The sequence below is a fragment of the Epinephelus fuscoguttatus genome, linkage group LG18, assembly GCF_011397635.1.
Source record: "Epinephelus fuscoguttatus linkage group LG18, E.fuscoguttatus.final_Chr_v1".
Taxonomy (NCBI): Eukaryota; Metazoa; Chordata; class Actinopteri; order Perciformes; family Serranidae; genus Epinephelus; species Epinephelus fuscoguttatus.
In genome coordinates, this window is record NC_064769.1 from 16558307 (window position 1) to 16572120 (window position 13814).

Here is a 13814-nt window from a genome sequence, read left to right on the forward strand (position 1 = left end):
AAACTGCACTCTCAGTTGAAGTAGTAGACTTGAATGTAACTTTTATATTTGCAAGAGCTGGAAAAGATTTGTTTCAACCGTGAATGAGTTGACAGGGGCTGTATGGATGAATGAAAACCCTTTACTGAGCACTCGCTGCCGAGTCTTTTTATGGTATGGTAAGTTGGAGACCTGAGGCCACGTATTAATTCTTGTGTTTTATTTATTGATGAATTATAGACAGTGCCTTCAGCTGTCGACTGAACTTACTGATTCAAACTGTTCTGTCTTTTTTTTAAAAAGGAAACTTTTGACACATATTTTCTATGCTTTTCAAATATTAACCCTTAAATGGGCAGGCACACAAAAATGGTTTTTAATATGACCTGTATTTTGAGTCTATCAGCAAGCTGTAGCCGAGTGTTACTATTACTCACTTTTAATGAGTCATCAGTTGTGTAATGTGTTGAAAAATGTCAGGTATTCTTTACCCAGCAGGTTTTAGTGTGTCATAGCTGTTAAAATGAGGTACTCTTTATTCAAGACATGGGATGAACTCTACTCAAACAAACTCAGTGCAAATTGTCACCGCACATTTACCGAGCAGATTCTCTAGGTTTGTCTTAACAATGTTAATGGACCTTGAGTTAAAATTGTGTTAGTAAGGGCTGTTTTCAAGGTCGAGGATCAACTTTGAATCTCAAAGGCATGTTTGGAAAAACTGAGACAGTCTCTTATGCGCATACTTTTTTCCCCAACTCTTTTTATTGGGGTTTTCAAAGTTCAACAAATCATGGCAGCAAAAGTGAAGATGTAATTTCTGGTACAAAAATATAAAAAATATCCCACAAGTCAAATATCAGAAATATTTTTATATGTATAGAAAAAGACAGACGTTTGCAAAATATAATATTTACAAATGATACAAACGTATGATATATAAAACAACAAAAAAAGGAAAATAATAGATATAAATAGATAATAATATATATATTTTTTGTTAATAAAATAAAAGTAACAACAAAAAAGAGGAAGATTTAGGATGATGTCAGATTGACCATGCTTTGTGTTATTTACACTAGGCTAGTTATGGGAAGAACTTGATGCATCTTTCTTAAAGTGGTCTATAAAGGGTTGCCAGGTCTGGTGGAATTTGTTTCCACACCCTCTTAGGGAGAATTTAATCTTTCCAAAATGTAGGTGGTGCATCACATCCTTCATGAGGGCAGACTGGTCAGGAGCCTGGATTTGCTTCCAGTTTAATAGTATCAATCTACATGCTAGTAGGGTTTCAAGTAACATCATATTATATTGGGAACTGGTTAACACAAGATCAGGGAATGTATTCACAAACATTCTGCTCCTAACTTAGCCTAAAAATGTTTAGTAAGGAGTCCTAGCTTAAGAGTGATTTAGGAAAGTTCTCAGAGCAACTCTTACTTAGGAAGGGACAGAAACTTCTATCTTAGTGAGGAGGTGTGGTTGACCCTCGTGTTAGGTATGGTATCTTTTAACAGATGTAATTGGTTGTCACAGACACGCCCTTTTATGAGCCTGCAAGGTGTGGCCACCCAGTGGAAATGAAATGAACTGCTAACTGTGAAAGTGAGATCAACCACATATCATCCCTGCATGACGTAATCTGTAGCATTTCATTAACTCTCTGTCATCCAGCATTTGGAGACTTCTTCTCTGACCTTTTGGCGTTTCCACTATTTTCTCCTCTGATTAAGAAACGCTTAAACCTCTTAAAAGTCCTCCTCTCTATGCCTACGGTCTTTCACTTTTGGAGCTCTTTCAAGGTCTGAGATGCTCTGTGAATAACTTTTATCTTTACAAGGACCAAGTCTTAACTTTAATTAGGGAAATTCTCAGAAAATGTCACAATTATAAGAATTTTCTTAGAATTTCGTCACTAGGAGCAACTCTTAGCAGCAGGAAACATTGTGAATATGGCCCCAGAACTTTAAATACCAAAGGGTGCAGTCAGTGGACCCAGGACATCTGATAGTTACTTAATATTTCACCAATACGTTGAGACTTTTGGGCAAGTGCCAGAACATATGGGTTAATATTTGGATACATTTTACAGAGATTATTTTTTTGATAAGTGAAGTCTGTGCAATATTTTTAGTTGCATAAGTCCATGTCTACTACAAATTGAGGAAGAATGTTCCAGTAGTTGTGTCACATGCACATACCTATTTATTTAATCACTTATTTTTGTTTATAGGAGTCCAAGTTTCTGATTTTTTTTTTTTTTTTTAAGAAATAAATGTCCAAAGTGTGTGACTAACTCTTACTTTCACTCTTTCGGAGTGAACTCATAAGAATCAAGGAATTTGTTTGTTTTGTCCCCGCCATAAATTAAGCCACGACATGCTGACTCCACCTCATGTCTGTCTTGAAATGGACACGTGCTCCTCCGTGTTTAAGTGATTTGTTGTCCCACAGTGTGAACACAGATGGATATGTGTGAGGAGCCGAGAGATGTCATTCTCACTACACCTGTGCTGCCGCCTCCTGGACGGACGCGACTCCTTTGCAGCGACTGTACTATAAGTGAACGGGCAGCTTATGAGCCCCACTCAAAGCGAGAGAACCACACGCAAGGAGCGGGATGGCGAGGATAATACTGCCGCACCTCCGCGTCCTTCTCGCGGGGCTCTTGTTAACGGGGACCTTGACAGTCCAGGCAAACAGAGGCGCGACATCGCCCGACGAGGAGAGGGACAAAGAGAGCGACGCGGAGGCGCCATGTGAGGTGAAAACCGTCACCGTCTCTACACTGCCCGTACTCCGGGAGAACGAGTTCAGCTTCACCGGCGGAGCCTCGGGGAGCGTGGTCGGAGGAGGAGGAGGGGGTGCCGCCGCTGGAGCAGGTGGTGCTGCTGGTGGAGGAGGACCTGGAGGAGGAACTGGTGCTGGAGGAGGAGCAGGAGGAGGGGGGGAATCCCGGCTCCTGTTATTCGTTAGAACAGACCTACCTGGGCGAATTTCCGTAATGGATGATCTTGACAACACAGCTCTCCCCTACTTCACACTCGGTAAGAACTGCTGTGCCACTGTGTCTCCCCTCCACCACCACCATAACCAGTCAACCTACTGTATAGCTTTGTGCGCATAGGGACCATGCATACATACACACACACACGCAGTGGCAGGGCTGCACTCACGCTGAGATACACTCCCAAATCACGCGCTCACACACGCACTAATCACCTGTCCTGTTTCCATCACCCTGTTTGGATTCCATGGTAACTAAAATGTTGTGTCTCCCGCATGACGCGCAGCCAAATAACCCAGGTAAAAAGGTGACCCACAGTGCCATCCCCTCCTTCCCTTGTGTTACTTAAAATACTGCTGCTTCCGCATGGGATCCAAACTAAGTAGCACTCATGTTTAAGTGACACTCTCCTCGTCTCTTCCCACTCTGTCTCCCTCTCTGTCTGTCTTCCCTATTTTGTGGTTAAATATGATTATGACTTTGAATTTCATGCATACCCTAAGTATGGTGCCCCAATCAAGGAATGCAATTTGGCCCTGCAAATATGCATGAAATTGGTATTTTATTCTCACTTGAGCACATAATTCTCGGCACACATGCATCGCTGGTGGTATGAGTTGAATAAAATACCAGGCTGGAGTTTGCATCACTGTCGGTTGGTTTTAAAGGAAAAGTATATGTGTGTGTTTAGTCAAAGATACCTGAGTGGAGCCACATTTCTGGTCATGTGAAGTTCCCTGTGGGGAAAAAGGTCCTGGGTGCAGCATCACTGATTGGATAATCATAAAGGGCATGATAGTGGGGAAGTATTTCTGCTTTCTGGAAACAGATACTTGCTCCATCAGAGGAGCAGACTATGCATGAAGGAGACTTGCTTAGTTTGCTTCCTCCATATTTTTCACTTATGTCACAGACTCATGAGAAAGATGGATGTTGTTATACTTGCTCCTTTGGTGTGCGAGCCGAGTTTTTATGACTCTGTGTGTGTGTGTGGCACACAGTAATGTTTGTCAAATGCAATAAGCCACACAGGGTGGACCATAATTGCAAAATGCTGCATGCTTTCCAGTTCCCAATCAGTTCAGGGCAACTGTATCGGCTCGGTACGACAGGAAAACTGTTATATGGCAAATACGAAGATGCAAAGACTCGGTGGAGGTCGTTGATGTGGGCACTGAAAAAATCCATGTCTCATTACTACAGTTTTTGGACTCTGGCTTGCTATCTTCTTTTTTTTTTCTTCTCTCCTCTCCTCTTTCCATCCCTGGTCTCTGTTTCATTCTCTGTGCGAGGAGTAAACTGGCTGCGCGAAGCAAAGGCGGGCGGGCAGGCTGAGGGCTGGAGCATTAAGCTAGTAAATCACTTTCTATTCTCATTAAGGACAGCCGTTGACTGGTGAGAAAGGCCTCTCTGTCCTCCCAGTCAGCCAGCTAGCAAATTTGCTGCTTCGCCCTTCCAGTGCATGACTGCATGCTGTGGAGAGAGGAGGAGAAAAAAAGGGGGCTGTGATATTTTTTAATGCAAGCATGTTCGCTCACGGCGTTGACCATATTGTGGAACATCTAGTGTTGTTGTTTTCTGATGTTCTCACTACAAAACTGTCATTTGACACTGAAAAGAAATTCATACCTAAAGAAAAACACCAGCGACGTGTTTCTGTTCAAAATAATACAATCTGCAGACACTTTCATTTCACATACTGCACGTCGTCTCCTGGGAAATCCTAGTTTTTCATTCCATGCTGGTATGTAAACACCTGCTGGGTATGTCATTACACCACCACACATTGCGCAAACCGTCACATTATTATAATTGTGTTAAGATCCTGACGTCCAAGGCGGAAGTTGACATTTTGGTGTCACCTGTGTTTTCCCCTTCGCGCTCAGCATTCACTGCCACAACGCATCGGGCCATCTCGACAGCCTTCCTTTTGATGGATGTATTAGTGGCAGAGTTCTGCTCGTGAAATGAAATGTTGCACCCCCCGACATCATAAAGACGCACGGCGTTGTTGATTCAGTGGGACTAAAATAAGCAAATTGAATCACATAGACGGTGAATTTTTATGATCAGAATTGCCTTTGTTTCATCAATATTTCACCTTATTCTTTTCTCGCTCCTATTAAAATTGTGAATTATGGTGCTCCAGGTTGCTACAAAAGCTTAAGCATCACCAAAAACACTTTAAGATACAGCTCTGGCATTTGGATTGTCATTTTTTATTTATTCCTTTTTCCGTTTTATGTTTTAATACCTACTAAACATTATATAGGCGTGTATGGTGTGTAGACTGTATTGGATTGAGGCAGACACCCATCAACACTCTATTCTGGAAGCTTTCAGAAAGCTGTTAACATCAGTGTCTGTTACAAAAAAAAAAGAGGCTAACAACCACAACAACAACTCCAATAGGTAATCTCAACTAAATATCAGAGAACTGTTGCAAATAAATTAAACTCGTGGTAAAAGAGTAACTGAAATGTAATCTTAAGACATTTTCTTACTGACTTTAAAAGCAGGAAGTGAACATACTGAAAGTTGTAGTCCTTGTGTGCACATTTTGACTTGTCACGCTTAAAATAACTTTATTTTTGAACCAAATTATTGGACTTTTTATGAATATATGCTCACCATTTTGCTTTACATGCACTACTACTGCCTCATCAGTCAGTGTTTACTGCTGTGCCACACTTGACTGACATGTAGAAGTGCAAACAATATGTCACCACACATGACACCGTCTCCTCTCCTCAGCTGTACTTCCTTCCTTTGATATCACACAATTCACTTACTGTTTTTTTTTTTTAGAAAATGGCACCAGAGAGATTTCAGAAATGCTGGAGCGTGTCTTATTAGCCAGATGCCATCCAAACCCTAATGAGCGCAGTCCTTTGTCCTTTTCCTCGATACTGTCAGATGTCCGATTGTTTTGTTGAAATGGACGTCAGAGGTTAAGGAAGGTGGGGGGAGAAAAGGACAGCAAGTCCCCTTCCCACTGTGGCCTGCTGCCTGCTCAGCTTTGATTTATTACCTCAAGTGTCATGGAGAATGGATGAGCAGAAAGGGCAGTGCGGAGGAAATGCACAGGGCTTCTTCGCCCCCTCCCCCGTTTCTTGTTGTTGTTTTCCTTATGTAAAAAGAAAGACAGGAAACAGTGAGGGAAATCGACACATTCAATAAGCAGTCTGTGCTTTACGTTTAATTGTTTTGTGTGGGTGCATTTTAGTGCACCGGAAAAAAGAGTTTTGTATATGAGCCATATTCGAGGAAATAGGTGTTTAACTTTAAGCTTCAGGGCTTTCCTCTCCTTTCCTAGTGCCATCAAACTCTACTGTTCCACCATCGTTTCACTTTTAAATTTGAGTTTCAGTGCCAGTTTTTAACGCAGGTTTAGCGTGCAGAATATGTTGGAACTGTAATACAATTTTGCAGCACCGCACTCAGAAATTCTGGGGAGAGAATTCAATCCCGCAACGCTTTGTCACACAAGATAATTTTCTTTGCTCATTTTAAGTGATGTGGGACTGGGTGGAAATCGATATGTTTAGCAACATGGCTGACTCGGTAAACACCTCATTAGGAGTTCACCTTTTTGAAAACCTTCAGGCACTTAGCGCGGGAGCCGAGCATTCAAACGTCTCCCTGTCCTTTATCGTCTCAATCCATCGCATCGGACTTAAGCATCACATTTTTTAATTTCCCACCGCATCTTAGTATATTTTTTCACGCTTCTTATCGAACTTGGGCTTGTCAACCAGCCTTTTCCTCTCCCTCTCCATCCCCCTCTCTCTCTCTCTCTACCTTGCTGTATCTCTGTAAGTAGGAGTTACAGCAAACCCTGCTTGCTTAGAGATGGGAGATTAAAAGCAACAGTGGTGAAGTGAAAAAAAGAGAATGCCTGCACCGGAGCACTCTATTCCCTGTGGCACCGAACATGTACACACTGCACTACAATCTTATGTCAGGGGTTGAGCTTAGCACTGCAGGACAAGCACTGAAGAGGGGGGGTAAGGTCAACAGAAGAGATGGAAGTTATTACACGGTGTGGAGCTGAGGTGGAGGTGTGAGTTTTTTGTGTGGAGTTTTTAAATTTTAGCATAGCGCTTAGTTTAGTGCTGAATGGAGTGTCGTTGGGAATAGTATGAATAAGCTCATCCAACTGATATACGGAGGGGTGTAAGGAGACCACAGAGAATAGGATCAGTGGTGGAGCTTGTGCAGGCCATCAAATGGTCTATTTGTCATCATTTGACCTGCTATAATAGACCTATAGGAGGCTGTCTTTTTAAGATGAATGCTCCACCACTGGCGGTCTCATTTGTAGTGTGAATTCTGTTCCTAACCACACTCTGTGCATGTCATACCCTACCTCCAGTCTTTTTAGTCTCATGTCCTTTTGGTTTGATCATACAGAACAAAATGGCAGGTTTGCGACAAGCTCTGCATGATTTGATTCATCAGCCACTTCACTGGTTGTTAATGCATTTTAGCGACCAGGGTCCCTTTGTGTTAAAAGTGCAAACACTCAAAAATGAACATTTCATACACATGCATTGGTCTTCATGAAATATGCATTGAGAATGTACATTTTTAAACCTCAGACCACGTGCAGACCATTTACCAGCTCGAGCCAACTGTGATATGGTGAAATTAAAAATAAGGGTGATGGGTAATTTTACTGAGCGTATAAAACTTTATGCAGTCCACATAGCTACTATCAATCAATATTCCATTTTTTTAAAAACTGGGATGCTTTTAAAGTTTAATGATGATTAAGATGCTGCCGCTGATTGTGGGTTACACTTGCATGTGTGAAGGATTGCTGAGTCTGGGTGTTAAACAGAGCCACAGCTTTGTGTGGTTGTTGTGTATAAAGGTGGCAGCTCTGACGTTGTTTGACAGCTTTTGCAAAGGCGACGCAAGATGTGTGAGGAATTAAGGGAAAAAACAACATGCTGGTATTTGCTTGTTTGATATGCTGAACGAGGCTGTAATCAACAAAAGAAGAATCTGGAATTCTAAGTACTCTTCAACCAATCAATTGGTTGATGGGCAATAAAAATCTGCATGCTACTCTAACTAAATTGGTGACAGTACAAGAAGTGCATTCTATCAAAGCAATTTTGCTTGAGGCCACCGTATTTTTGGAAGTCTTTGCAATGGGAGGGCCAAGTATTTTCGTTTTGTTAAAAACACTAGAACCTTGATGACGCGCTGAGAATGTATTCTGCTCTGAGTGCTGCATTTTGGACATTTTTTTCTGGTTGAGAAGGAGTTGAAAAATGTTCAACTTTGGTTAAAACACTGCAACTTTTTACCCAGCCTTCCAATCACAGTGAAGGAGGGGCATGAACACTACATTGTGCCAACATTTTAACTTGTGTGGATATTCTGTACCATAGCAACCAGACTTAATTAAGGGATCTCAGCTGAAAAAGCTTTGCGCCTCCATTTTGTCTTAAACCTCCAAGCTAGGTGTTTTTAAAAAAGACATTATGGGATGAGAAAAATGAAAGTAAAACCAGCAATTGTCTGATAAGTGGGAATTTGGACACACAAGAGCATATCGACCAACCAAACGACAAGCCGACCAAACACCAATAAATCAAGGAACAGTGGTTAGCATTATTGCCTCAAGCGAGCAGCAAGAGGGTTCCTGGTTTGAACCCAGGTTGAGAGTTTTGAAACCCTGGAATAGGAGTTTGCATGTTCTCTCAGTGTCAGCATGGGTTTTCTCTGGGTACTCTGGCTTCCTCCCACAGACATGCAGGTAAGGTTAATTTGTGACTGTAAATTGGAGTAAGAAATCGCAGTAATGTTGTGACTTAAGTATACTGATAATATCGTATCGTGGATCCTCTGGTGATTCCCACCCCTAGTGACCATGAGGTCACATTGCCTGTACCTTAACCTTGCTAAAAGTATGTACACTTTGCTGTCAGCCATCATTTTGTACCTCTAAAATCAAATAAAGGTTCACAGTTGTTACCTTAAGGACCATTTCTGTACCTTGCAGTGTACTTTTCTAATAAATGTACCTTTAGGTACAGAAACAATAATCCTATTTCTCTGTGTGCAGAAGGTGTCAGCCCTAATACTAAATGCTGCTTTGTTTGCAGTGTGTGTGTATACAGTGTATATATAGAGAAACATACATCTTTCTTTTGTGAGAGAGTGCTCTTTGGAAAACAAACAACAGATTGTACGGTTGTATTACCTTCCCCAACGGGAAACTCATTTGACTGGCAGAGAGTGAAGAATCATGCTCGTTTAGCCTAATGGTGACAGGCCTAAGTGATGGCATGGAGAGAATGGATGAATTGTGGTCAGTGACCCATGCTGGTTGCTTTTCCTTCGCAGGAACTTGATTATGTAATGCTTTGTTTTTGCCACCAGTGTCTCCAGCCTTGCCTTGTGGCGGTGGTGGACAGCTTTGATCTCAGCATAATCATTTGATCATTACCATTGCTGAGGGGGGCACTGTAGTTATCTTTGACGGAATGAACAATGAAGTTCATGTAAATACCCCTAATGAATGCGCTAGCTCAGTTTTTTTCCTGCCCCTTTTCTCCTCTGATTTATGCCAAGCAACAACACAATCGTTCATACATTTTATTTCTATTGTATTAATTGGCCAAAAAAGATCAAAGATAACGTTTGGCAAATGAGGGAATGGCGAAGTTCAGTGGTTTTTGTTTTGTCGTATATTGTCTGTTTAAAATGAGTCTGTAAAGATGCTATCTTTTGGGGTGGTTTACTTTAGCTGGAAAAAAAAAAAATAAATAAATAAATAAATAAATAGGTAGATCCTGAAAAAGTGTTTACCCTTTCTTATATATAAACATGAGGCGCGGGCTCTGTTTACTTATGTATCAAACAAATTATGTTGTCTGCTTATACATGTAATTGCAGAGGCTCTATGAAATGTAATGGTTGTATCTGATGTTCGAAAGTCTGGGCTGAGCAGGCTGGTCATAGACTAAATATCCAATATACGTAGCATATAGAACCACTGTTACCAGCATTTGAGCAATTAGCATTTTACACAGGACCTCCACTATGGCTTTGAAAGCTTTTATAGATTCAGTGACAAGCCCAGAGACTCTCACCAGTACTATTATGTCTCTTTTCATGTAAACTGAAACCAGCAACCTGCATTTATTGAGACATTAGCATCAAAAATTAAAAGCAACCTGAACTTTTTTCAACAGTCTATGTCCCTGTAGGAGTTTGATTGCGACCTTCTGCTCTCTGATTGACTTTTGCTGAGCTTTTTCACAGCATTGTTTTATGTGGGTGTACCTCTATTAGTCCAAGACAACTTATCTTGATATGTAAAGCTAGACTAGTATCAAAGAATAGCCCGGATGGCATATCTAACAAGAGAAAAAGCTGATCCCCAAAAGATTCATAAACTTTCTGCTTGTGTACTGTAAAGGGGCTTTCTACTCTGTGCACTGAATGCATAATGTGACACTGATTTATAAAAGCAATTCCATTTAGTTGCTCTTTTTGCTCCTTGGGCTCCTCCGATGTGTCCCCCGCCACATAATAGAAGGCCCCATGTGACAAAAACTGTGTAATGTATTTGCTCTCTTAGTAAAATACTTTTTACAGTGCGAGCCAGACGTTTGGGGCTCGGGGAGTTCGGATGAAATCCATCAACTTGCACACAATATCTTTAAAACCAAGCATGATAGATGTAGGTTTGTTAAATTTTTCACAAAGTTTAAATATGCCTACAGATCACTGAGGTCATCATCTGTGGACAACACAGCAATTGCTTGAAGCCACTTCAGTATACTGCAAGAGAAGAACATGTAACCTTTCATCCAAAGCTCTGATGTGATTGAATAAAAGACAGGAATTAGAAGGGCAAGTTTCCATTAAAGGTTGATTGAGGAAAGGAGTGGCATTGAATCCAGCTTAAAAAAAGGTGAAATCAAGGTTTCTTAAGATTTCTAAACCAATTAACAAATAGATTTAACAGAGTTGGAATTAATGTGAACTTGTGCAAAATGAAAGCTGTGCTTCAAAAGGATGAATAAACTTTTTCTATTACCGTTATGTGATTTGATAGGACTGTGAAGTTCACAGCGAGTCCAGCAGTTTGAGTTGAAGATATTTTTCTCTCCTTTACTTCTGTCAGCATGTAGTATTTTTTTCTCTCTTGGTATTTCACTTTTAAAATTGGGCGGATCGATACAGATGCTTGCCGTCCTGACGTTTAATTTTGAGCATTGATTCTCGCATAAGAAAAAAAAATATATATATTGATACCAAGTCTTTAACGTAACAAGGGGTTGCTTTATATTTGATGAAAGTAAATGTGTATCTGGAGCTGAAAATGAAAAAACGAAATGAAGGAAAGAGTTGGGGATGTGGGAGTTATTTTTTTCTTTTGCTTCTCATTTACACAGGCACATTTAGAAGCACAGACAGAGATAACAACTAGACAGTGGCCCTGGCAAATGAACATCAGGCATTTCCTCTGAATATTTTGGTTGATGTTGAGTTCATTTGACTGAAATTTTTAGGTACATAATGTTGAAAATTTGAACATTAATTCGATATTTTTTAAGTGAATTAATACACATTTTATAATTTGAATCGACTGACAGAATGCGGCTGTTAATTAAACTGATCAGGTGCCAAAAGAAAAAAAATTCACAGATACATTACATTTGTACATTTCATATGTATCATATCAGTGTTTCTAAAGTGATGTAGTGTATGAGCTGACTTTGTCACTGGGAAGTGGAGGGGATAGTGGATGGCGTGAAACCAAGGTGAGACGGCTGCAAAGCTGCAGACGACAAAATCATTTTTTAAGCTAGTTATCCCCACATTTCCAGCGGCTCTTTAGTCACCAAATATGGGTGTTTTTCAGTTACCTGTCACTGTGTTTCCAGCTGCGATAGTCACAAAGAGCAGTTGTTTTTTACTTAGACACTGCTGTGTTTCCAGCCGAGATAGTGTCATGAAAAGTGGGCGTTTTTCACATAGACATCGCTGCCTTTCTAGCTAGAATACTGCCATAAAAAGGGGTTGTTTTTTACTGAGCCATCACCTAAATTCAAGCTAGGGTAATGCCATAAAAGTTTACTTAGACATTGCTGCATTTGTAGCTGGGATTGCGCTATAGAAATGATTTGTTTTTTTCTTAGACATCACTGCATTTGTAGCTGGGATTGTGCAACAAAAATGAATTATTTCCTACACATCACTGCATTTGTAGCTGGGATTGTGCCACAAAAGTGAATAGTTTTTACTTAGACGTCACTGCGTTTGTAGCTGGGATTGTGCCACAAAAGTGAATAGTTTTTACTTAGACGTCACTGCATTTGTAGCTGGGATTGTGCCACAAAAGTGAATAGTTTTTACTTAGACATCACTGCATTTGTAGCTGGGATCTTGCAACAAAAATGAATTGTTATTTCCTAGGCATCACTGCATTTGTAGCTGGGATTGTACCATGAAAATGAGTTGTTTTTACTTAGACATCACTGCATTTGTAGCTGGGATTGTACCATGAAAAATGAGTTGTTTATACTTAGACATCACTGCATTTGTGGCTGGGATTGTGCCACAAAAGTGAGTAGTTTTTACTTAGACGTCACTGCATTTGTGGCTGGGATTGTGCCACAAAAGTGAATGGTTTTTAAGTAGACATAAATGCATTGCATTTGTAGCTGGGATTGTGCCACGAAAATGAATAGTTTTTTTTTCTTAGACATCACTGCATTTGTAGCTGGGATCGTGCCACGAAAATGAATTGTTTTTAAGTAGACATCACTGCATTTGTAGCTGGGATCTTGCAACAAAAATGAATTGTTATTTCCTAGGCATCACTGCATTTGTAGCTGGGATTGTACCATGAAAATGAGTTGTTTTTACTTAGACATCACTGCATTTGTAGCTGGGATTGTACCATGAAAAATGAGTTGTTTATACTTAGACATCACTGCATTTGTGGCTGGGATTGTGCCACAAAAGTGAGTAGTTTTTACTTAGACGTCACTGCATTTGTGGCTGGGATTGTGCCACAAAAGTGAATGGTTTTTAAGTAGACATAAATGCATTGCATTTGTAGCTGGGATTGTGCCACGAAAATGAATAGTTTTTTTTTCTTAGACATCACTGCATTTGTAGCTGGGATCGTGCCACGAAAATGAATTGTTTTTAAGTAGACATCACTGCATTTGTAGCTGGGATTGTGCCACGAAAATGAATAGTTTTTTTTTTTCTTAGACATCACTGCATTTGTAGCTGGGATTGTGCCAAAAAAAAATATATATATATGTTGTTTTTAAGTAGACATCATGGCATTTGTGGCTGGGATCGTGCCACAAAAAGCAGTTTGTTTTTCCTGAGACGTTGTGTTTCCAGCTGGTGTAGTGCCATAAAGGAGGTTGGTTTCCAGTGGGAATTGCAGCAAAAACAGGTGTTCAAAGCCAAAAAAAAAAGGATCTTGTCCTTGTTTTGTGTGTGTGCATTAACCTAACCTCGCATTAACCACAGTGCTGTTGAAACATAAAGTTTTAATGTATCCGCTACATAATATCATAAAAAATAATTCGTATCTGTGGTTTGCAGCAATATACAATGCCAACGTTTACTCTGGAGACTGGGTAGACTTCAGATAAATGCAAAAACTTTCAAGTGGTTTAATTCCTTGGTGTGTGGTTTTACACATTTGCAGAGAAAATATTTCCTCTTCCTACAGTATGTACAAAGGCAGACGGCACATAAAAAGAAGAAGCCACCACCAACTACTCTTTTAAATACCTTTTAGCTTTTTCTGGTTTGAGAGACAGTTCTGGCCTTG

At 40.3% G+C, this 13814-nt stretch overlaps 1 protein-coding gene across 2 annotated transcripts in view; it reads left to right on the forward strand.

Annotated features, from left to right (window-relative positions):
* Positions 1–2445: 2445 nt before the first annotated feature.
* Positions 2446–13814, forward strand: part of LOC125905619 (astrotactin-2-like) — a 431706-nt gene continuing 420337 nt past the window's right edge. For both annotated transcript variants that reach the window (XM_049603723.1, XM_049603724.1), the window contains exon 1: positions 2446–3026. In XM_049603723.1, the coding sequence (XP_049459680.1) occupies positions 2600–3026 (427 nt within the window). In that variant the 5' untranslated portion in view covers positions 2446–2599. The remainder of the gene's footprint in view (positions 3027–13814) is intronic.